At 44.7% G+C, this 24,804-nt stretch overlaps 1 protein-coding gene across 11 annotated transcripts; it reads left to right on the top strand.

Annotated features, from left to right (window-relative positions):
* LOC125960222 (vascular endothelial growth factor receptor 1-like) lies at positions 1–19,493 on the top strand. 11 transcript variants are annotated; one of them, XM_049693501.1, is made up of 18 exons: positions 97–115; positions 8,489–8,527; positions 8,760–9,205; positions 9,949–10,121; positions 10,192–10,527; positions 11,359–11,503; positions 12,596–12,610; positions 13,854–14,014; positions 14,074–14,584; positions 14,659–14,837; positions 15,285–15,326; positions 15,515–16,247; positions 16,338–16,814; positions 16,885–17,053; positions 17,572–17,801; positions 17,881–18,476; positions 18,546–18,699; positions 18,777–19,493. In XM_049693501.1, exons 3-18 carry the CDS (start codon positions 9,121–9,123, stop codon positions 19,220–19,222), a joined length of 4,452 nt encoding a protein of 1,483 aa, XP_049549458.1. In that variant the 5' UTR covers positions 97–115; positions 8,489–8,527; positions 8,760–9,120; the 3' UTR covers positions 19,223–19,493. The 11 variants fall into 11 exon arrangements, with proteins under 11 accessions (XP_049549456.1, XP_049549458.1, XP_049549461.1 ...); XM_049693499.1 differs by lacking the exon at positions 8,489–8,527 and having other exon boundaries at positions 1–115; XM_049693504.1 differs by lacking the exons at positions 97–115; positions 8,489–8,527 and adding an exon at positions 159–331.
* The last annotated feature ends 5,311 nt before the right edge of the window (positions 19,494–24,804 follow it).

Raw genomic sequence — 24,804 nt, 5'->3', positions numbered from 1 at the left:
CGTTCGTCGACCGAGACAGTTGTGTTCGTTGTTGCGCGGCGCATATTTTCTCGCGGCTGAAGGTTATCGCTGTTGTACTCGACTGTGCACTATAGTCCACAGCGACTACTACCATGTGAGTTTACTAGTGTTCAGTGTTCAGTGGTGTAGTATTAGTGGCTATCTGGGGGCCACCAGTGCATCTCACGTGGTCACCAAGCGCCGTCCCCGATCGACGCCATACGGAAGTGGATATGGAGTAGAACGATCGTCTGCTCGTCTTCCGTTCCGCTTGCCATGGCTTCGATGGCACACACATAAGGCGCACCCAAAAAATGTGCTGACCCCAGCAGTAAAGACACCACGGCCCCTCCCCCCACGCGAGATTGTCGTTCTGGGTGCTTCTTCCTTCCGATCGTACGGCCGGCGGTTAGTGGTGGTGAATGTGTACTCAGGAACGGTGTGCGTGTGAGTGTATATCCAAGAACGCAATCTGCTTCTCCAACTCCGACCGCTACGAACGTCCCCACAAAAGGGTGGCCAACGCGGGGTTGTGGGTTGGGTTGCATTTGTTGGGTGTCAACGACGAGAATCCGATAAAAAACGCGTTTTAACTCGAGACGCGAGCGTGCTGTTATGGTGCATAAGTGCCATCCTCGGTGGTGATCGCGTCGCTCTCTCTCTCTCTGTATAGTGCTTGCGTGTCAACCGTGGCGACGGAGTATGATAAATGTGCTGGATGCTAAATTTAGTGTATTTCCTTCGGTGATCCTCGGGTCAGAAGCCCGTAGGTGAATGTGGTTTCTGCAGTTGTTTGTATCATTTCAATCCATTCCCAGAAGCTTGAAACTCGCAAAATCCCGTGAAGGAAGCTAATAGTGCGCGGTGCATACGATCGTTTGAACGAACCTCGGACGTCCATCTTCTGCTGAGTTATGCTGTGCTATGCGAATTGGCGCCCGGCGTATGTAAATCAATGTCTCAACCTCATGCTATTGACCTCGATCAGCAGAGGATGGTGACGACCACAGTTTATGATCACCGACCGTAGACCGTAGGCGCTGATCGTCGTAGAGAGCGTGATCATCGCTCTAGTTCCTAGATGTATGCGGCTTTCTTATGCATTTATGTTTCATTCTCCACAGCCCGTACGGGTCTCATTTCTGGTGACGTCAGATCACAGCCAGCGAGTTGAGTCGAAGTCCACCGAAAAGCCTGTCGTTTGCGTGATCTCCAACCATTTCGGTGTACGCGCTTCATATTATTGGCTGAACCGGTTTTTGAGTCATTGGCATCCCTTTCGTAGCGATGCTGGCCCCTGCTTTTCTTATGGGGCTTAAGCTTCCTTTCATGTTTTGTGTGTCTGTTTTTTTTTTTTCGGACCGCTTCCTCGGGCGCGATCGTGGCGAAACATGGCCAACAGCAACCAGATCTCTTCTCATTCTGTTGCCGGAATGTTGTTTCGCGTTGCGGAGTGTGCGTTGCTTGATTACACTCCGGCACATTCGCGGTTTTATCTTCTGGTTCGCTCCTGTTGGCCAATTTTCGTTGGCGTGGCCGGTCATAAAATCTTTCCCCCGGCTGTGCTGAGCCGCGTATGTATGTGCCGAAATTCAGTCGAGCATGCGGTTGCCTTGCTGTGTACGCATATTTCAACGGTGGAGACCCCAGCACCACATGTGTTCGCGTATATTCTCCTGGTATTCGTAGGTATACACGAACTGCAAAAGGGGGGCCCCATGTACGACAGGTGCGTTTGCTCGAGGAGGCCATTCGTGCCGATTCGTTGGCCGATTGTTGTTAGTAGTTGGACGGCTTAGAATTCATATGACATGATAAACTTCGCTAAGTGACGCAAATTGCTTTCATATACAGTCCAGTCAAGGGCTACACTTTAGCGACTGTTGGCAACGTTTGTTTCGATGAAGTTTTGCCAGAGAAACTTCTTGAAACAAATCAAACTTCCTGCTTTCACCAGACTTACGGTGCGCTTTAAAACGAACGATTCTTTCACTTCCCGCGTTGGCAGCAAGAGTGAGATCGAGTGAGATTGTAGGTTCTATTGACCGACACCATACACCCAATACGCCATACAAGAGGCACACAATAGAAGCGTGTGTAGGATGGACAAATATTGGGGGACACTCCATGGGACATACAAACTCGACTTCGCCGCTCGCCGAGCGAGGAATGTTGTTAACCCGCAAAAGGGTCTTGTTTACCCTTTACTCTTCTTCTGTCTTTCTGGCTTTCCTAAGGCCAACAGTGCGATGGCCGCTAAACAAACGATATGCACACGATCGTCCAGTCTAGCGTCCCAGCACGACGACAGTGCCGTACAGTGGCCAGATTATCGTTATCAACGTTCACTTACGAGTCCCATGTTCTCTAGCCCCTTTGGAGACTACTTTGCGCCGCGAATTGCGTCCCAGAAGGAAGCACCAGAAGCGGCACGCTAACGGACGCTGTACAAAACATCTTGTGATAAGTTGTTACGCTGTCCGTCGTGCGCTGTGGGCCTGGCAAGATGCTCGATGGAAGAATAAGAGTAGAGAAGGAAATCGAAGAAGAGTGTCCCATGTCGCCACTCTGGCTGATATCAGACTGTGCTGTTTCGTGGCAGGATCTTTTGATCCTTCTTTTATCACGGAAATTCCCAGGACCGTTCCCTGCGATCTACTATATATACAGCTGCTACGCGTATTCGAGGAATCTGTTGTGTTGACGCGTCCCAGAAGCCAAACATAGCCGCAGAGACCTTGTGCTCCCCCGCTGCAATCTGTTGAACGAAGGTAACGTGCGCGTGACGGTGCGACTCATTCGGAAATCACGCACGTCACGCTCGTTCGGCCTATGACTCATCAGCAGCAGCCCGGCATTTACTGCACCAACACACGCTCGCACCTTACGCGTTGCCCAGGTGTGTGGTATCTTAGCGGGAATTGTGAAACAATAATACCTCCGATCTCACTCACACCTACAGCGACGCACAATGCAAACATATGAACCATTGCGGTCAACCGGTGGCCGCGATCGATGAGTAACAAATGGGAATTCAAACCCTTCCCTTCGCTTCACAGTGGACATGGTGTAGTTCCGCAAGATCTGGTTACATCTCGTACTTTCATCCGGATGTGCGTGGCGGATGTGTCTCTACGGACCAGTTGACCGATAGGGTTGGTCTCTGCACTGAATGCATTCACGATCCGTGGACCATATCGAAAGCGACCGGCGTTATGGACCTCACCAACGTCAATCGCACTCAATTGATCTCATATCCGGTCCCAAAGTGCACCGCAACTCCGCTCTCACACGTTGCGTTGTGGCCGCACCATTGCCTTCAACACTTCTGGCGCCAGACCGTGGGATGCAGCCAGCAACCCGATCGCGAACATCGTTTGTGTTTACTCCATCAACGATCTCCAGACACGATGCGATCGATCGTTTGTTTATAGTTCTGTCGCGATGTCCCTGCTGGCAACACTTGTGAGTGAGTGAGGCCAGAGAGGGTGTGGCTCTTGCAGACCACCAAACGTATGACAATAAGCAGACCCAAACTGCTGCATGCCGCGCTGAGATATCAACTTTCTTTCGCCGAACGAATAGTTCGACTGACGCTGACGCGACAAAAACCAAATTGAGCTTGCAGCAGAAGAACTTGTGCAGCAGCAGGTACCGAAGTGCATATTGCGTCGAACCGGAAATGTCACCGCCATGCCTCTATCATCGTCGTCGCCGTCGACGTCAGTTTTCGGACCTACGGGCTAAAGACCCAAACATGGGCCTGTGTTACGAGCTGACCGACTGAACCGAGTTCCACCGCACCGTGTCTGCCGTGTCATCAAAACAGGAATGGTAGCTTTCTCGCTGCGCTGCTCTTGCTGCCCTTGCCATTTTAAAATGTCCCCGTGTGTCGATCCTGTGCGTCTGTGTTGAGTTACATCCATTTCTGGTTTACATTAGGTTTGCCAAATACATACCGAACTTCTTCCGGTGGAATGACACAAACGAAGCGACGCCTGCTGGGACCACATTAAGGCCCGATCTCGGACCATCCGCATGCGCATTCCAGTGCGCGTTGGGGCCCGTGGCCCAGGGTTTCTCTTATCTAGCTTATCTGCAAGTTCTCTGCCCGAAATTGCTTCGAGCTGGGGCCTATCCTCTGATCCTGGTTTATCAGAATGTCTCGCCTCGCCTCTACACCAAGGGTGATATCGAAGGGAAATGCTCTTTTCAACCCACAGAGCGTCGATGGCTAGAGCCACGATGTGCGGGCATACCGATGAAGCAGCATATGCAACGTGATTTACGTTTGATTGGCGAAGTGAAGCGATGCGTTAGAATGGGATGGGATGGTTGCATCTTTTCGTTTCTTTATGATGCGCTGCTCGCCATCGGTTCACTGACTTCGGAAGTGACATCTGCCATAGTTACAAGCGACAGGAAATGTGCGTCGATGGGCATACTGCATCTGGTGTCTGGCTGAATATGATCCACAGAATGGCATTGTAGCAAAATGTTACTCTTTTCATGTATGGTTTCCATCCAGTGACCGCATTCAAATCAGAGGCGAGGCATTCGACGCGTTGTGTCCCTCGTTCGCTCGTGTGTCGTGCCAGATTATTGATTTCATTGGCGTAGTAAAGGCGTCATACGTAGAGATAAGGGCGCCATTAATAGCATGCTGATATGAGCGAACCGCGACTAATAATGATGATACTATACTCTCTCCTGGAAAAAGGTTGCAATCATTCAACCTTCAGCTTTCGCTTTAGCTGAGTACCCTTCTGAAATTGTATAAGTATTTCTTATCACTTCCTTCAGTTTGTTGAAGATCTCTCGGAACGATAACGAAATAACATCTGGAGTTCGGTGATTCAAATGTCCAAATGGTAAAACCTTTTGAAGAAAAATGCAAATGATATCCAATATGCCGCTCAAATTTGAATACGAACGAGGTGATGCATACAAATGATTCACCGTGTAACTACTGGTGGATTGCAAATGGAAAGAAGTATTCCTCCTCGGAAGCTACGAGACGTTGGAGGAACACGTACTGGGGTTACTGCCTTCGAGCCAAAAGGGGCATTCTGCAAGTGCTCTGTCTTCACATAGTGACACTCGTCTGTCTCCGTAGTCTTATTTCGGGATTGAAAATTCCACTAAATGTAATTCCACAAAATTTCGGCTCATCGTGCCCTACTTCTAACAGAGCGGCGATTCATCAACTCTGTCTAGCGAACTGTAATCAGTGGAACGTGCCACATTCTTTTCTCCGGCCACACTAATTTCGGCCGTAGACTTTGTGAATTAGTGATTCATGTGGCACCGATGGTCGAGGATTCATCGCCCCGGCATAAAGTTACGGCAAGTCCATCGCGACATATCGTCACCACCAGTTCCGAACCGATACACGGCTGCAGCATGGACGAATCGTGTTTGTCAGTTGAACTTTAGCCTTCAACGTAGATGAATCCCGAGAAAAGAGACGCTGCGGTCAGCATCTTCACACGTTCACAACTGTGGTGGGCCTACAGGGGGGAGGGGACTACAATTGGTTTCATTAACGGCACCCAACGGCAGCATTGGGGTTCTTACGCTACGATGATGAGCGAGCATCGCCATCCACGAAATGTTCCTCCGTTCTGATGACGACAAGCACCCGGCACCACTGCTGCGTGCAACACGAGTTAAGACGATCGCAAACAGAACGAGTTTACTGCAGTTCCTGTGTGCTGTTGCGGTGTGTTTGCGCGAACCACTCATGCACAGTCACCCGGTCTGAGGTGCTAGGCTTAAAAGATGACATCAGACCTAAGGAGTGGTGGTGCGAATGTCGGTTCTTTCGCTGACTCGTCGAGATGGGAGCACACTGTTGATCGGACGGATCGTTTACCATAACCGTTAGAGACTTCAGCGCCGCGATCATTAACGCACTACGTCATGCCCTTGCTTTGCCGGACCGCATGGAGCTGGTCTGATAAGTTGTTAAATCACTTAAAATTGGTCCAGATATTATGACCTGCAGCGTGACGATGCTACCAGAAAATGTGGTATATCGGGGGGATTTTCACTGGATTGTAACAACATGGCACTGTAGTGTACGTCAAGATGTATCTTGTTCACTGATAGAAGCTAGTACTTCTAGTAGAATGAGAATCAGATGTCGTGCATCTGCTCAGACCGAGACTTTTGTTCGTTTTTTTGTTTCAACCACGGATCAAAATACAAAAACGGTTCTCGCGTTTCGTTTCATCGTTCCACCCGTCGCCGAGCGCGCCGGTTTGTTCGAACGTGGACGACTGCCTTGCGCCGCGGGAGTTAAACCATTAATCAAACCGCACTCTCGCTCTCGAATGAGGGATAAATGGATTAGCAGAGTGTGTGATGAAATTAGTGTGTTTGTTCATCATGGAACAATTTAATGCCGTCCCGGCCATCCCGTTGCTATCAATATGGTGGGATGACCGTTTCGGCATGTTCTGCCTCGAATGTGTCCACGTTTTCATCAACAGTTTGACGCGCCTCCATGGCGGATTGGGTATACGGCATCAATGTCATTCGTACACGACAACTCCATTTCGCCGGCAGCTAGCTGGTGGACTTTAGTGTTTTCATTAGTATTTCCTCTGTTTTTCTTTTGCTGAAAACTCTGCCAACCGCTTAATTTCTAGTGGAGGTACCGGAGCGGAGCTGGTGAAACGACATTTGACACGCGGATAAACTAAAAATCAATAATGCCCTCAGTGGCAAGGTCAATCAATGCTGACCTATGTATGCAAAGACAGAACCATGCGACAGTAGCCGTCGCTGTTGTGAGTGTAAACTAGAGCATGTTACTTTGTATAAGTTTATTAATATAATCTATTGCATCATTTAAGCGAAATCATTGATCGCATCAATATTTCAAATGTTATTTCTGATTGCCAATGCTCAAAAACAGACTTTTTTAAATTATTTTACAAATATGACAACGATATTCATATTCATACGTCAAGATAACATATCAAAGCCTTTTGGAACGATTGTACAAATAAGTCTCTTTGGACCATGTGGCAGAAGGGTTTGGTAATCCTTTCATTCTCCGTTCGTAGTGCGTGCTGTGGCAAAAACATGCTAACCACATGATGATGGACAGAGCCATAAACGGTTGCAGGGACCCCAACCTGCCTCCACCATCCGTGCACTGTGTACAAGTCGTCATCCTTCACCAATTCTTATTTCTTTATAAAACACGACGATGCCTACCCGGCTTGACCTACTCACCAGTGCGTATGCAAAACTCTGTCGGTAGACGAGAGGCGCAGTAAATAGCAGCTTTTGGCCTTGGTTCCTTTCGAGGTTTTCATTCTGCGAAAGTTAACACACGCCAGGCGCCCATCGTCGCCGTCTCCTGTTGCCGAGGACCATCGTCGTTGACCCTTCGATACATTCGCGTTACCAATCTGGGCACGCATTTTGCAACCATGGCTGTACGCTCATTGCATCGGGATGCGTGAAAATAAAGTAAACTTTCATCGTGCGGATCCGGTACATCGTCGCCCGTCGGCGCAGCGGTTGGCGCCACGATCACGGATGTTCTATCTTCTTTGGGTTTCTTCCAAAATGCTAACAACCTCCACCGGTCAACGGTGTTGCTGCAATGAATTTGTGCTCTGAGAATGTTTCTCTAAAATGCTACCGTGCATGCGGAATGCGCTGGAATTGGAATGTGATGAGATAAGGACTTATTTCCATACTAGCAGCGTGATGCAGTGTTTATGGACATTGTGCTTAGCATAGTTCTAATTATCCCATTACCCTTCATTGAGACTGTTAACACTTTCTTTCAGCTGTAAAGCATCTTATCAACAGAGTTTCTGAGGCCTGCCTATGGCTGTTTCGCTGAACATCTCACTCTTCTGCAATCATAAGCCCAGCCCATAACTGCTTTCACGTGCTGCAGGTGTCATAATGCCTTAATTACACTGTAGAGAGCCACTCCTTCTATCAGTATACTTCATCCGAGTGGTGACCAGTTGCCCCCAATGGACACCGTAGGAGGTGTATGAGTTGATTAAATACCCAGTCATCATCTACAGCAATGAGCATTCAATAGCAAGAGCCATAGTAAGCTAATTGCGATTATATTACGGAAAGCCGAAGCTGGCAGTCACGATGCTCGCTAGTTTGAATGAGCTACTGTAATACTTATCATCGCACTAGACGGTAAATAAATCTGTGGTTTCTGGGTTCTCATGGCAGTTGCTTCCAAACACGATATTTTACGGGTTTAAAGTCTGGCGTAGCTCTACATTGGCAACGTATTTGGAAAAGTAACAGTAAGTAACAGAGCACCGAGGCAAACATAGCTGACGATTGAATGTTGCAGAGAACAAATCCGTAGGCGTGTTTAGTGTGAGGAATTATTTGTTTAATGTTCCGGCAGTAATTTATCGTCCGTCAAAGAAGAACCGATGCGACATACTGTCGTATCGAACTCGGGAACGACTCAACTCTCTATTTTCAGCTCCAACAAGCCAGAAACGCAGTGTGTGGTGGGCGACGTGTGAGTATTGTTTTACTTCAGTGTTTTGGAATGTGCTTAATCGTTTGTTGTTCAAATCCAACCCGCCGCTTGGTAGAGGTGGGCACTCGTAGTGCTACCGGACACTCTACAAAACGGTGTGAGCTTCCCCAGCTAAGCAGCTATAGCTCCCAAGGCCCACAATGTATTAGTAGAGTAGAGTAGGGAAAGACCATCCTTACTATAATTTAAATTTGCTTGAATACCTTTCCAGTTTATCTTATTGCACGAGTGCCTTAATCCGTGATTTTACGTGAAACAACAGTCCCCAAAGAGGTTCTCTAAACAATTTAGTGTTATTAAATCGAATCTCGAGACCATCTCGTTGCGTAACTGAAAAGTGTGTTCGAAGATGTAAACAATTATGAGTGAAAATCCAGAAAGCAGCACAACGCTAATCGTGATGTTCAAACAAAGTGTTATTCCTCATAGCCCGAGGAAGGTCTGAGCTACTGTTGGTGTTGAGTGACAAAGCGTGACAAGAAAATATTCCAGCAGTTGCCACGGCCAGTGCATAGTGCCGTGGAGGAGAACCAGAAGAGGAGCAGTGCAAATTAGAGAATTACATTAGCACCATGATGGGTAGAACAGCGACTGTGATATTAGTGTTTACGAGCATCGTCATTCTATCAGTGTTTCGACAAGCCTCGTTTGTGACAGGTAACATGACATTAGATACATATCTCCTATCCAACTCACTTCCATAATAGTTCTAATCATTTCCTGCAAAATCAAAATAAGATCAGAGAGCTTTGATTAGTATAAATATGTGTTCCGTTAGTATGTTCCGAATTGAAAGGACATGTAGTTTTGTTAATAACGTGGAGTGGATTTGTGACCTAGACTCGCAATCGACCGCATAGCTTTGGAGTCGTGTATCTATAATCTGGTTTGCGAAATATGCCAGATATGTACACCTTGAGAAGAGAGCCAAGAGTTCTTATATTTCATGCGCTTTTACCGCCGCATGCATACCATATTCATTAATGACCACCGCCGTATTTGTACGGCATCGCCGGTTGATTGATGCATCTCAGATGGGACGAATAGCTGACGTTGCCTTATCGAATTCCTCTTATTAGCTTTCATCTTGCGGTCAACAAGCATCCACGAAACGGACACCGTAATGCAATCGGTGTGGTCCACTTCGAATAAGTAGCAAATTGTAATGCGCTCTACTGACGCTTTCACCAACGATTGCATGGCGCTACATTACAGAAATCCTATCCTTATCGGGGACACTAGAAGAATCCACATTTTAATAACGTCCCCCGACCATCTTAAGCCCGAACGAAATCACAAACGCATTCATAACAATGATACAATTGCATTGCAAACTAAAGTGAACTGTATAGAAATGTAGACCATAATCTGGACCTTACCACCGATGCTTCTAATTTCAGCCGAGGAAGATGAACTATATCCCGAGGATCATGCTGATAGCATCGCTCATGATGCACCAGAAATCGATACGTCGGGGGAACAAGTAGTGTTAGAATTCGGAGTCTCCTGGAATGTGACGTGCAAATCCAGTTCGCCGATTATGTGGATACCGTATGAAACATCATATCACTGGGTAAGCTCTTGTATAGCTACATTCACTTTGGTATACCAGCATCAACTAGAACTTTCTAAATCGACAACAGGTACCACCCGATGTCACTACCATTGACTTCCGTACCGAAGATCCCGATAAGCCGTATGGTACGATGCTCATGATTAAGAGCGCTTCAGCCGCTGTAGTTGGACGGTACTATTGCGTGAATCGATCGATGTACGACGAAGATAATGAGGATGAGCTGGACGAGTTGGTAGTCGCTGATCATGCCTCCACGTTGTACGTGTACGTGGATGATAAGGAACAACCGCTGGTGCCCGTTAACGTACCTGCCTTCAGAGTCAATCAGTACGACGCATTTGTGATTCCTTGTAAACCGTCCCATCCGGCTACAGAAGTGGAACTGCATAAAGATATGGACGGAGTAAGTATGATCAACGAATTTTGTTTGTATTGGATGGCCTCTAGGGTTAAAAAAGGTTTAATTCTGTCCATCGGCTCACGCGCAGCGTGCATCGTCTTTTTTCCTCGTCTCGGACACTCTATCAAAAATGTTCTTCTACTCTCTTCCATTCTCAGTTTTTTCACGAATCTTACGACCCAGCCAAGGGGTTTAAACTGAAAATCAATCAGTCCGAATCCGATGTTGCTTTAAAAATATTAAAATGTCAGCTGCTCCTTAATACGACGATCAGTTGGGATCTGATGGTTAAAGTTGCCCGTACGTTGAGTTTCCAATTTTTACATTCGCCTATACTACTCTAAGTCCAACCTGCGCATTTCATTTACATTTCAATATTACAAACCTGTCGGTGTATATTTATCAACTGTATAGAACTTCAACCAGAAACATTGCGCCCGGTTCTTATTGTAAATTGTACTAACTAATGTACAGCCCGACATAAAAAGGTATGAGTTAATGAAATGAAAAAGCAACATATATCTAAGTAAGATGCTTAGAAATGGTACTGTTTGCCTCCATTGTAAGTTGAAAGAGTTCTTGTAACTAGAACTGATCCTCGAAGTACCGTGAGTCATGCGCCCTTTGATGTAGATAGTTCAGTGCAGAGATTTTAGAGCTTTGTGTATATAGGCGTGAACCCCAAACTGGCCATCAATAACCATTGGTTAGATCGATTATGCATTCTGTCCTTTTTCAGCTTCTTCTTTGCGGGAGCACGTGTCGCTCCTGTTATTCTCTTATTGCAAACTCGGTACATTAAACCCGCTTTCGTTGCTCTCTGTATCGCTGCAGGAATTGGTTGAAGAATACCTTTTCAGTTCTACCCAAGGATACAAACTACACTTTAACAGGCTAGAGGACGGTGGTTCGTACTACTGTCGGCAGAGAGGTAACAACGCGCATTTGATCGAATTCGGGATCACGGTCAACGAACACTGTGAGTTTTCTTCCGCAAGCGGTCAATGCATTCCTAGGCTAAGTAATGCCACGGCTGCATCTACGACATCGTCCTACTATGGTGGTGGTATCACTGATTCTGATGCATCTTCCAACAACAATCGCACCGGTAACCGAGACCGACATTTTACGCTGCTCTTGAACAACTACCAACTAACGGCTCATGGAGCTGTGGAGTTTTATAACAATTCTGAGCCAATTGTTATGAAATTGCAACAGAAACGCTCTGTGGCTGCAGATTTGCAACCCTCTGTTAATGGTGGCGAAGAATCTGCCAATGAAACAATCATAAACGATGCGGTTATATATGACAATTCTTCGTTAGAAACTAGCGGAGAGCAGAGCATTGCCAATGAAAGTAGTACGGTTGCCGCGAACATTATTGTTGTTGATGACGATGATAGCGATGAAAGAAACCAATCTACAACCCGTTCCACTACACCAACCATCGCTCATGCCCAACACACTGGGAGAGGCTCCTCACTTGTTCCATATCCACGTAATTACTCTCTATACTATCTATGTCTTGCACCTCTGTTCTGTCGTCTCTTGCTCGATCTTTTTCTATCGCTTTTCAATGTTAATTGCCGCTAAATGTTTGTTGAAAATAATAATTTTCTTCCTCGTTCTTCATTTCCGTTTCCTTTTATGTGCTCAAAACATAGATGTTTTCTTCAGGTTTTTCATATTCTTGCTATCTAGCATGTATCCGTAGTGTCAGTCCGTAACATTCAGCCAACTATCCTGCGTATGCAGCTAGTGTTCTACCATCATTCGCAGCTCTCAATAGTCCTCCCCTTTCTGCGTCTTGGAACATACTTTCAATCCTGCGCACACACGAACGATACACGCTTTTGACGACTTTTCACGATTCTAATTGCAAAGTGGTGGTTCCGGGTTTGATTAGTTTGTCGGCTGTACCTTGTTCCTTAATGATAAGACATCATCCACAGAGAATCTAATATCATCCAATTCCCTTTCTCTTACCCATTTTTCAAAACTGAATTAAACGCGTCTCTTCGGAAAATTCGAATAACGTGCTTGTTGCTCCTACTACCGTTGCGGTGCTCAGATGATTCTGAAGAAGGTATGAGGAACCTAAATTATGCCACTATCTTTCGCCACTCGACAAATGGCATTACGCTACAATTCTAACCGGGCACACATGAAAAGGGCGGCTGGGTAGGCTTATAGTAGAGTTGGTTTGGTTTGGTTTGGCGGGCCTCTACCGGTGGTACGTCTCCGGGCTTCACTAATTCACACTTCTCTCACTTTTGGTTGCACCAATCCTCAGTAACTGGTACTGGGTATGTTTCGTTTGTCCCGATATTAACCCACCGATGTGCAAGATCTCCAAGAACCATCCTATATGCAGGATCAGAGATCGCTATCGTACTCCACCGATCGATCGATCACCTTCCATGTGTTGGTTTTGTCATACTTTCTTTTCATTCACACTTCATAGAGAGAACGTAAGATGCATCCGTTACCCTTCCTTTTGGTATGTTACACTCTCAATCTACCCTAAAATTACGCGAAACCTACTCCAATGTGCATGTAGTTAACTTCGTTACATCGAAGCAGCAGTTCAAATGAATTTGCGCGAATAACTGTCCTTGTCATTCGGAATGGCCACTTAAACACATCTCCTGCAGTAGAATTCATTTTTTCCGGCTGAAGCTAATTGGTGTGATCAATTGCAACCAGTTAGTAAAACTAGTTAATAGCTCATGGCGTTAACGTTCGCGAGTGGAAAGGATACTTTCGTGTGCAACAAAATTGTCCGCAGTAGGGAGTGGCCTATTGAGCGTAACGATAAAATATTACTTAACCCTGCTTTCGAGCACGAGAGCTTGGGCTTGTCCATCCAGTACACGGTTCATTACTCCTTGACTGCGCCATGAACCGGAGCTCTAGGATAGTTGGCTAATTACAAACCGTTTTATGTTTTACCAGTAACTGTTGCTGTTTGATATCGATACAATTTAGCAAAACGATAGAGTTTCTTTTATTTGCTGACACACAGTTTCTTGTTTTTAGTGGCATGCATAAGGTTTTCGCTAATGAAAGTGTGAATGTAATTAAGTGTTTATGTTGGCAACTAAACAATAACCTTACCTCAACTGTAAAAAGTACCCTTTAGCGTGATAAGCAACTCACTGCATGTTTTGGATGGCTTGTTGTTTATTATAGTCGTATTGTCTATTCATTAGTTTAACTTTAATCATGTCTATAATGTGTGAATATATTCGTGTTTGTGTGTGTTAGTGTGTCCTTTTTATTCAGACATTCGCGTGACTTATAATTTCATCTTCCATTACCTTGTGCAGCCGCTGCCGAATATCTGCCAAAACCCACCATCGAGAGTGATACTTCAGATCATGTACCGTTGGGAAAACCCATTAGACTAGTATGCACCGTGGATATTCGAGCAGGAGTATTACTTTCTATGGAATGGAAAGTCCCACCGAACAATCAAAATGCCGCAATGGTAAGCCTTTCTATACAATTCATGGTTCAATCTGTCTTCACATGTACACCATATTGCAGAATTCAAGAATCAAACTAGGGCATCTGATACTGAAACAGCACCCTGAACGACCGCATCGGGAAATCGCCACGCAGATGCTTACGATCGACGCGGCTACGCTCGAGGACAAAGGAACATACCGTTGCGAGGTATCCAATGATAAGGGCCACACAAATTACCATAACTTCAAGCTACACGTCCGAGAAACGAGTGATGACTACGTGATGCTGACCGAGGAGAACCGATTAACGGCGATCAATGCTAAACGGCCCACTGAGGGTATAGCAAAACCGATCGAAATCGTCATACACTATCGATCGTACCCCCGCAACATCACCGCATACTGGACGAAGGATAATGATAAGGAGCTGACCGAGACCACCCACGACAGCAAATACCAGATTTTTAAAACCGACAAGTACCTAAAACTGACGATCAACGATCCCACGGTTTACGATACCGGAATGTACACCGTAATGGCGACGGCTGGCTCGACTCATTCTCTTTACAATATGCCTGTTTACGTTCACGGTAAGCTTTGAACAGCAAATCATCCTTCCGATGTCCAATTGGGAATACTAAATGCATGATTCTTTTTATTTCAGAGAAACCGATCGCACATCTTGATGAGCCCAAGTTCGTGAAGCCGGGTGAAACAGTTGATTTCATGTGCCGTAGCATTGGCTATCCGGTACCAGTGATATCCTTCATGTTTAAACCATGCCTGGAGGAGCCGTGGCGAAACTGTTCCAGGATGGCTAGCTCGGCATCGGCTAAATGGGATGTAAGTATGAAAATGGATCAATTGTGCTCCATGCTTCTGTTCTTATAACTTAGTTAAGAGATGTGTTTGTGTGTGCGAATTCGTTATGTCGTTGGCGTCGGCCTCTAACATTGCCACGTAACATTAACTACTTGAAGTAACTAGCATGTGGAAAAAATCCACCCAAAACATTAGACGATCATTCAGGGAAAAATTCTAGATCATACTCTAAACCACTAACTCTAACAAGTAGATTTGTAATTCTAATGCTCAGCACAAGCATTTTCCAAGCGCCAGGACGTACAGGTAGGTAAATGAAGGACTTTGCTGGATGCCACGAAGTGCATGGCTTTGCCTCAATGACGGTCTTTGTGGTGATTAGTGTCAGTGTATTTTCCTAACTCTAAACATTTACGCTTATCTTATGCTTTGTGCTAACACATGCGTTTCCCCTACTCGTTTCTCTAGTCCTCGAGCCCGGATATCGTTTCGGAGCACACGCCCAGAACGGTAAGACGCTCTCATGAGCTTATCTTTGCAGCCTTCTTCTTTTTTTACTCTTTTTATGTTTCATTCTATAGATATCTAAGAAATATACTTATGACCTTGTCTATGACTTTCGCAACTACATCAAAAAGATAAATCGAACTTACTGTCCTCTCTTCTGTTTGTTTTCGCCTCTGATAACGGCTTGATAGACTGCCCGCAGTGAAAAAGAAACCTCGATCGCATCATCCCGCACCTACAGAATTATCGCCAATCAGCCAGGAATCGTGTACTGTAAGGCGACCAACACTGAAGGAAGCGAAACCTTACAGACCGATCTGCTGGTGAGCGGTCTACCCGAGCCGATCGTTATGGAGCGGGTACACCCTAAGGAGATTGTAACCGTCGGCGATACAGTAACGTACGTTTGCTCGGCGCTTGTCTACAACTACACCAAAGAAATCATCTTCACGCACAATGGAAAGGAACTACACGAACATGATGGAGTCGTTGTTACCTACTCAGCCAAATCGTTCGCCTGGGAAGCTCGGCTGACGATCGATAACGTAGCACGTGAACAATCTGGTGAAATCTCTTGCTACGTAAAGACCATCGATGGGGCGACGGAAAGTAACACCACTTACATGGACGTGCTAGTTCCGGTGGCTCCGAAGTTATTGTCGGAGAGCGAGGAGCAGAGTATGACTGTCGACACAACATCTATCATTGTTTTTGATTGCGATGTCATTGGAACGCCTGAGCCCGAAATAACATGGTTTAAGGATAACATGCCACTAGAAATAGAGAAAAATAACTCACGCATTCACCTTACCAGAACGGTTCTCACCTACGAATATATGAAACCAGATGAGCTCGGGTTGTATGAGTGTAGGGCAGAGAATAAGGAAGGCAAAATCATAAAATCCTGGAATGTTGATGTCCGCAGTAAGCTTCATTCATAATGCCGGGATACACATCAGTTCAATGGATGATTAACGTATGCTCTCTATTTCTCTCATTCAATCGCATTTCTAGCTGCTGTGGTGAAGAAGACCCTTATCTATGCCATCGTTGCGCTGCTGCTACTGCTGATTATAGCGATTGTCCTCATTTCGTTGTTCTACTGCAAAAAAAAGAAGGAGGTGAAGGCCATGAAGGCAGCCGGTTTAGCCAATTTTGAGGAAGGTAATCTGGGGTGCTACAACCCCGACGTTGCGCTCGACGAACAAGCTGATCTACTTCCCTACAACTCGGAATACGAGTTCCCGAGAGACCGGCTCAAGCTCGGAAAGCAGCTCGGAACCGGGGCATTCGGTGTGGTTATGAAAGCGACGGCCACCGGTATCATGGTGAACGAAGATGAAACAATTGTCGCGGTGAAGATGGTGAAGAAACAAACGGACAACGAGGTAATGCGAGCATTGATTTCGGAACTCAAGATCATGGTCCACCTGGGACAGCACCTTAATGTGGTCAATCTGCTCGGAGCCGTCACCAAGAACATTGCCAAACGTAAGTTCAAGATTCCTGTGCCTTAACACACCATCTATAGTAAAATGGATTTCGTGTCCACTTTTTACAGGCGAACTCATGGTTATCGTAGAGTACTGTCCATTTGGTAATGTTCAAAATTTCCTACTTAAAAGCCGACCACACTTTATCGATCAAATCAATCAGGAAACGGGGGAGATCGATCCGACGATCGAGAAGAACGAACTAAGGTGGTCTAAATGCGGTTACCAATACAATAGGTAAGGCAACTGGTTCCCCAACACTGCAAGCATGGTACACTCAACTGAATCTGATATTCGCAATTCACTGTCACTAAGATTACCTACGACCTACATGCATCCAGTGATCGAATTACAGCTAACATCACTCTACAGCCTTTATAAAGCACTGGACTAATCACCTAATACCATCTTAACAACATAGTCATCTTATCAATTCATTCTTAATCTCATCTACTAATGAAACTTTGAATTTCTGATTCCTATTTCTATCTTCTGCTATCCATTTTTCTTGTTTCATCCTATGCGCTCTGTGTGGTCTTCTGTCCATGCGTAATGCTCCGTAATCCGTAATGCGTACCAACGTGTGTTACCTAACCTCATACCGGAACTGGGAAATCCTCATTGGAATTGTGTCTGTGTTTTTCGTTTGTGTTTCGTTTATCCTTGTATGTGTTTGTATGGGTAATGCTTGCTGGGTGGTTGGTGGATCACTAATCACACTCACTGGGTCTGTTAACCGTGTTTCGGTAATGTAGCCAAGGCTTGAAGTACATAAATCTCTCGTTTTCCACAAACAACATCAACCATCATCCTCTTCAACATCCGACTGCTTTCTATCATAATCACATCAGCGGGACAACTCAACCTTACGCCGATCCGAAGAAACAACTCAACTCTAAGGGCTACATGCGCCACTCAGGAATGCAGAACATGGGTATGATCGATAGTTGCAACACTGAAGCCACGGCTCTAACATCGATTGAAGGTAAGGAAACCGATTCATTAGCAAACCTTTTCTCAATACACCAAAAACGTTTAACCTCATGCGTATTTCGTATTTGCAGTGGAAGATCTGAACTCGATCAACTCGAATGAACCACTTTGGCGTACGAGCTATCGGATGGACTTTAAGGGTCCAGTAAGGACAGTCAATACAACGGACCTGGTTTGCTGGGCCTCACAGATTGCTGCGGGTATGGAGTACCTAGCATCACGCAAGGTACTTCACGGTGATCTGGCTGCACGTAACATTCTCTTGTGCGAAGATAACGTGGTCAAAATTTGTGACTTTGGATTGGCACGCTCGATGTACAAGAGCGATAACTACAAGAAGAAAGGCGAGGCACCGTTACCATTCAAGTGGCTAGCCCTCGAGTGCATCAGCGACAACGTGTTCAGCACATACTCCGATGTGTGGGCCTATGGCATCGTCCTCTGGGAACTGTTCTCCCTCGGCAAGGTTCCATATCCGGGCATGGAGGCAAACCAGGAGCTCTACAACAAGCTGCGCGATGGGTACCGAATGGATAAACCACAATTTTCGAACCAAGACATTTATGACATTATGTTGAACTGCTGGAACGTCAAGCCAGACTCGCGACCAACGTTCCAAGATCTTAAGAGCCGATTTAATGCCATGCTTCCAGATGAGATGCGAGATGTAAGTAGCAACGCTGCGATTTGTCGAATCTCGTCAATCACACACGCTAACGATCTCATTGCATTGCAGCACTACATGGAACTCAACGAGCCTTATTTGGCGATGAATGCCGAGAAAATTGAACGAGGCGAGACGGACTATTTGGCCAATCTAGGACCACCAGAGGAGTTGGCCCCCTCTGCACCAAACTACGTTAACGGTATAATCCTACCTTTGCCTCCCAGTAAGTAATTTGGCTGCATCACAATTCCTTCCATCTTTGTCCAATTATCATTTCAATTAACTTTCAATTGCTTTTAGTCTCCGAAATACGCAAAGATAAAGACTATCTCAAAATGTCGGGAGCAAAGTCGGACTCAGACGACAGTCAGTTCGATTTCGCTAACTTCAGCAGCGAACGCCATTCTCCTACCATTCGCAACAATCTCGATACTAGTCCACCCAATGGCAGCAAACGACACAAGAAGAAGGGGCTCCCGGAGGAAATACCAATGCTGGATACCAATCGTCTTTCGGCGGTAGCCAATGGGTTTTACTCGGATGGAGAACAGGAAGCCATCAGCCCCAAACCGAGGGAACGCACTAGCAAACACAACCCCGAACCGGAGTACATAAACCTCAAGACTAGCAAAGGTCCTGCGATGCGGGGCGTTGGTAGCAAAGATGAGCTATCGAGCGCTAGTCAGGATGCCATCAGTAATCCCGGTTATATCGCGTTGAGTACGGTAGACGAGAAGCGATGCTAGTGGCAGTTACAGTAATAGTCACCCGAGGCAGACAAGACGCACAGCATTTCAGGACGTAACAAATGGAAGAGAACTGGACACTATTTTTATAACAAACTTTACAGTTGTGCGTGCTGTGTTAGTGTACTCACTTTCTCTCTGAGTTGTCCAACGAAGAGCTAGATGACTGCGCATTGGCCGCAAAACAATGTACTATAGAATTTCATCTCTTAATTATTATGGATAAAATCAAAATAAACAAACAAAGATTTGTTTAATGTATTTAAGAAAACACTTGTAAAGTTCATTCATTTCAGCGAGCTTGTTGCTAACAGCTTCTGTTTCAACAGAAGTATAATATGAAATCCGCATTGTGTATGCAGGTCGTGAACTTATTAGAACAATGTTGTACCGAAAAAACGACTTCCGAAGGTTTTGTCAATGCCGGAGGTTATCATAATTTATACACATGGTGAGATGTGGTTCGCAAAATGTAGAAATGTCGCAATTGTTTCTCATGTCTGAAACAAATCAATGAACAAACGAGCAACGAAACCATGATTATTTGGAAACTTGATTTCCCTATCAACATTGCATGCACCAATAAAAGCAATGAAATTTTTGAAACGGCTCTGAACTTTATTAGCGTTTGAACATGGATTGCATTGAGGTAAACTAAACATCTTTTATGTACCTAGAATTACGACGAAACAATTTAATTGATCTGTTAGTTAACCCTAACCTCTGTTTACCGTTAACTGAAAGTACTTTTATTTTGCTCAATCATTCAGATCTGGTCAATCATTCAGGATTCCAAAGATTTTTTTTCCCTTAAATTTGTTCATTTGAAAATATTCATGTGATTTACATGTATGTTGGATTTAAATGTGTTCAGCTATATTTTTTTCTCCTCAATAGTGTAAAGGTGTTTTTATAGCATTGCTGCTTATTGGTTTTTATGTCAATACGACACTATGTTTTTTTATTTGTGGCAGGAGCATATCGGCTAGCTGCTAGCTGCTCTAAAGATGTGAAAGTTGTTCACCGACTTTCCTACATACGTACCAGACAGAAAATATGGAACGATTATTAAAACAGTAGTCCATCTTCTTGGGAAGTGGAACGATATGCGTACATAAAGATTCGTCGACGAGCAATTGTTGTTGGCGAAGGTCATATTGTCAGCATATGCGCATGCGCCCGAGGAACAATTTAAACGCTAGCAGCATTATCAGATAGATAGGATCACTTAATTGTTCCCTGTAAGTCAACACACCCGGACGTAAAGCTGCAACTATATGTGCGCAGCACGCGTCTCGCCTTTGTCTCATTATCGTTGCCACTGTTTAAACGTCGCCTTCACTTCGTCCCGCCGCCAAAGCCAATCGTACAATGACTCTCGTAGCGAACCCGGCCTCCCGCAATGAGGATCCTTATAGGGATCGTGTCTGCAATCACACATACGGTCGCCAAGGATCAAGTAAGCCTTCTGACCCCTGACGTTTGGTCGGTGCCAAAGCTGCTGCTCATCCATTACCACCGCAATCTCCACTCCATCAACCGCTAGTCATCAGGGTTATGGTGTTGCTGGTAGCTATGAGTGTCCATCTGACGGGAAAGATCGATCACTATTGACTTACTTTGTTCAACTAGTTTGGTATCATTTGGCAGAATCTTTTAATAACCCTTTCATATTGCGTTCCTGGTGCGCACCAAGCTAAAAATTTACTAGCTACATGATGATGGACAGAGTCATTAACGGCGAAAAACTCGTCATCCCTTACCGATTTGTATTTCTTTACAAAAAAAGCAACCGATTTGAGCTACTCACCAGTAGGTAAGCAAACTCCGTCGGTAGATGAGAGGCATCTTCGTACCATTCGAGGTTTTCATTCTGCGAAAGTTGAGGCACGGCAGGTACCCGATTTCGCCGTCTCCTGGTGCCGAAGTCGTCATCGTTGACCCTTCGATACATTCGCGTTACCAATCTGAGTACGCCCGTTGCATTAGAATGCGTGTAAATAAAGTAAACTTTCATCGTGCTAATTCGTGCAAATCTCGCAATGGCGGTAGCGGCTGGAATTTTGCTTGTAAAGAAATGATACCGTGCGTGCCGAATACGCCAGAATTGGAATGTGAAATAAGTATCAATATCTGTATTTATGGAACATTGCAAATTTCTAACTATTCCCCAGCCTAGCTGTTAATGCATACATTGCGCTAGAAAGCAGCTTGCCAGCAGAAGTCTGCGTTAGTTAGCTGGGTCATCTCAGTCTTCTGCAACTGTTAGTCCAGTTAGTATCTTGTTTTTCGTGCTGCAGGTGTTATAATGGTTTAACTACAGTTCAGAGAGCCACTCTTGCTATCAGGATACTTTCCACACGCCATGATCAGTGGCCTTCAAAGGACAGCATAGGTGGTGAATAAGTTTATTTCATAATCAGCCATCAACAAATTCGATGCACACGCGTAAGGAGTTATTTTTTAACATTCTGACAGTTATTTATTGTCTATCATAGATGAACCGTTGCGACATATTATCGTATCGAACTGGGGAATGTACAGTTCTCTAATTTTTGCTCAAACATGCCGGAAATGCAGTGCGTGATGGGGGACGTGTGCGTATTTTTTTACTTCGGTGTTTTCAATTGGGCTTAATCGTTTATTGCTCAAAAGCTAGCGCTTAGTAGATGTGAGCACTCGAAGGGCTACGAATCTTATTTCAAATGATCTTATTGCACTAGTCTCTTAATCTAAGATTTTACGTGAGACAACAGTCCCCAAAGAAAGGTTCTCTAAGCAGTTTAGATATATTAAATGGAAATTCGAGACGAACACGTTGCCTAACTGAAGGGTGTGTTCGGAGATATAAACAATTATGAGTAAAAGTCCAGAAAGCAACACAACACTAATCGTGATGTTCAAACAAAGTCTTGTTCCTCATAGCGCTACTGTTGGTGTTGAGTGACAAGAAAATATTCCAGCAGTTGCCACGGCCAGTGCATAGTGCCGTGGAGGAGAACCAGAAGAGGAGCAGTGCAAATTAGAGAATTATATTAGCACCATGATGGGTAGAACAGCGACTGTGATATTAGTGTTTACGAGCATCGTCATTCTATCAGTGTTTCGACAAGCCTCGTTTGTGACAGGTAACATGGCATTAGATACATATCTCCTATCCAACTCACGTCCATAATAGTTCTAATCATTTCCTGCAAAATCAAAATAAGATCAGAGAGCTTTGATTAGTATAAATATGTGTTCCGTTAGTATGTTCCGAATTGAAAGGACATGTAGTTTTCTTAATAACTTACGGTGGGTTTGTGATGGCATAGTGCCGTAGACTCACAATCCACCGGATAGTTATACCAGATATGTATAAGTGGACGAAGAGTTCTTATGTTTCATGCGCTTTTATCGCCGCATGCATATTGCAATGAAATGCAAAGAAGCGCGAACTTCGGTTTCATGAAGCTCTATTTTATTTGATTACTCAAATGAAGCAGCAGCTCATAAAACAGTCCGCTGTTCGCGGCTGCTTGCTTAACACTGTTTTCCTTATCATTTTCTAATAATGTGCCCTCCTGCGCGTACGCACAGGTACGCGCAGGAGAGCCTCTTACGGCTGCGCACGAGCCCTACCGATAATCCCGTTACCGATATCGGGACTATCGGTAACACATATAATCAGTCCGAATCCGATGATACTGTTATTTAACATGGGTAAAATGCCGGTTGCTCCATAATACGAATGTCAGCTGGATTCTGCAAGTGGTGTATGAAGAATCATCATGCGAAATTATTGGTTTTGAAACTAGTACAGATGAGCGCGAAGACAGATACAAACATAAAACTCCATTACCTAACCGAGTAGTTACTCTCTATACTATCTATGTTTTGCACTTCTGTTCTGTCGTCTCTAGCTCGATCTTTTCTTATCGCTTTTCAATGTTAATTGCCGCTAAATGTTTGTTGAAAATAATAATTTTCTTCCTCGTTCTTCATTTCCGTTTCCTTTTATGTGCTCAAAACATAGATGTTTTCTTCAGGTTGTTCATATTCTTGCTATCTAGCATGTATCCGTAGTGTCAGTCCGTAGAATTCAGCCAACTATTCTGCGTATGCAGCTAGTGTTCTACTTTCATACGGGGCTCTCAACAGTCCTTCCCGTACTGCGTTTTGGAACATACTTTCACACACGAACGACACACGATTTAGAAAACTTTTCACGATTCTAATTACGAGGATGAATCAATCGAGACTTTTCGTCCTACGGTCACAAAAATCAAGATAGAACGTTCTCGCTTTTTGAGTTGTAGGGTTGGTTTGTCAGGAATATGAAAAGCGCCCCGGATCGCTTCCTTGACGCTCCCAGTGTCCACAGTAATAATTTTTCTGCATGAGGTACCTTCGTCATTTGCGCAAAATATTTTAATTAAGTTTCTCGCCGTAGAAGGCGTAAAACTGATCGAAATCTTGAGGAGATCGACTGCATACCTCCGGAAAGAAACACTGTCGTGAGCGTGAGTGGTTGCATAGCTTAAAAAATCTTTTTGGGTCGTAATCGTGTTGAATATGAGAGCCACAACCGCAGACCTCGCACCAGCCTAAGAACGCATAACATTTAATCCTTTAGACGGCTTACTGAGAATGACAGATGTCGTATCACTACAGGACAATTAATGCGAACGATTCTTGTAATGATTTAAGTGAGATCCAACTTGCATGGAGCAACTGAGGTGAGAAAAATTGGAACACTCCCGTTACAGTCCTGACCTGTTACCCTGTGGCTTTCATGTGTTTATCTCTCTCAAGGAAATTTTGGGAGACAAAAGATTCAACAATGATACTGAGGATAAAACCTCATTTGCCCAATTGGCAGCAAACACGACCAACATCTTTCTACAAGAAATATATTAAAAAGCTGCCCATCCGCTGGAAAAAATGTGTTTCGGAATCAGGGGATTATGTCGAAAAATAAAAAAAAAACATTTTGTGCGTTTAAACTAAAAATAAATTTGCTAAAAATAAAGTCTCGTTTATATTTGATTCACGCTCGTACAAAGTGGTGGTTCCGGGTTTGATTAATTGTCAGTTGCACCTTTGTTCTACTAAACCTTGTGCAACTAAATAATAACCTTATATCAACTGTACAAAGTACCCTTATGCGTGATAAGTAACTCACTGGATCGTTTAAATGACTAGCTGTTTGTTATAGTTGTTTTGTCTATTCGTTATTTGAACTTTAATCTTGTGTGAATAATATATTCGTGTTTATGCGATTTACTGTGTCATTTTTTATGGACCGAGATATGTCATCTTCATCTTCGATTACATTGTGCAGCGGTTGCCGAATCGTCCATCGAAAGCGGCGTACCGCTACAAAACTCCATTGTCCCAGATTTTTTGACTCTGAGTGACGAGAACAAATTACCCAAAATCGAATATAGACTCCACGAAGACAAAATAGCACGGCCGATTAATATCATCATACAGTATCGATCGTACCCCCGCAACATCACCGCATACTGGACGAAGGATAATAATAAGGAGCTGACCCACGGCAGCAAATACAAGATTTTTAAAACCGAGAAGGACCTAAG

The sequence above is a fragment of the Anopheles darlingi genome, chromosome 2, assembly GCF_943734745.1.
Source record: "Anopheles darlingi chromosome 2, idAnoDarlMG_H_01, whole genome shotgun sequence".
NCBI classification, from domain to species: Eukaryota; Metazoa; Arthropoda; class Insecta; order Diptera; family Culicidae; genus Anopheles; species Anopheles darlingi.
Note: the sequence above shows the minus strand (reverse complement) of the source record. Positions and strands in the feature narration are given on the sequence as shown.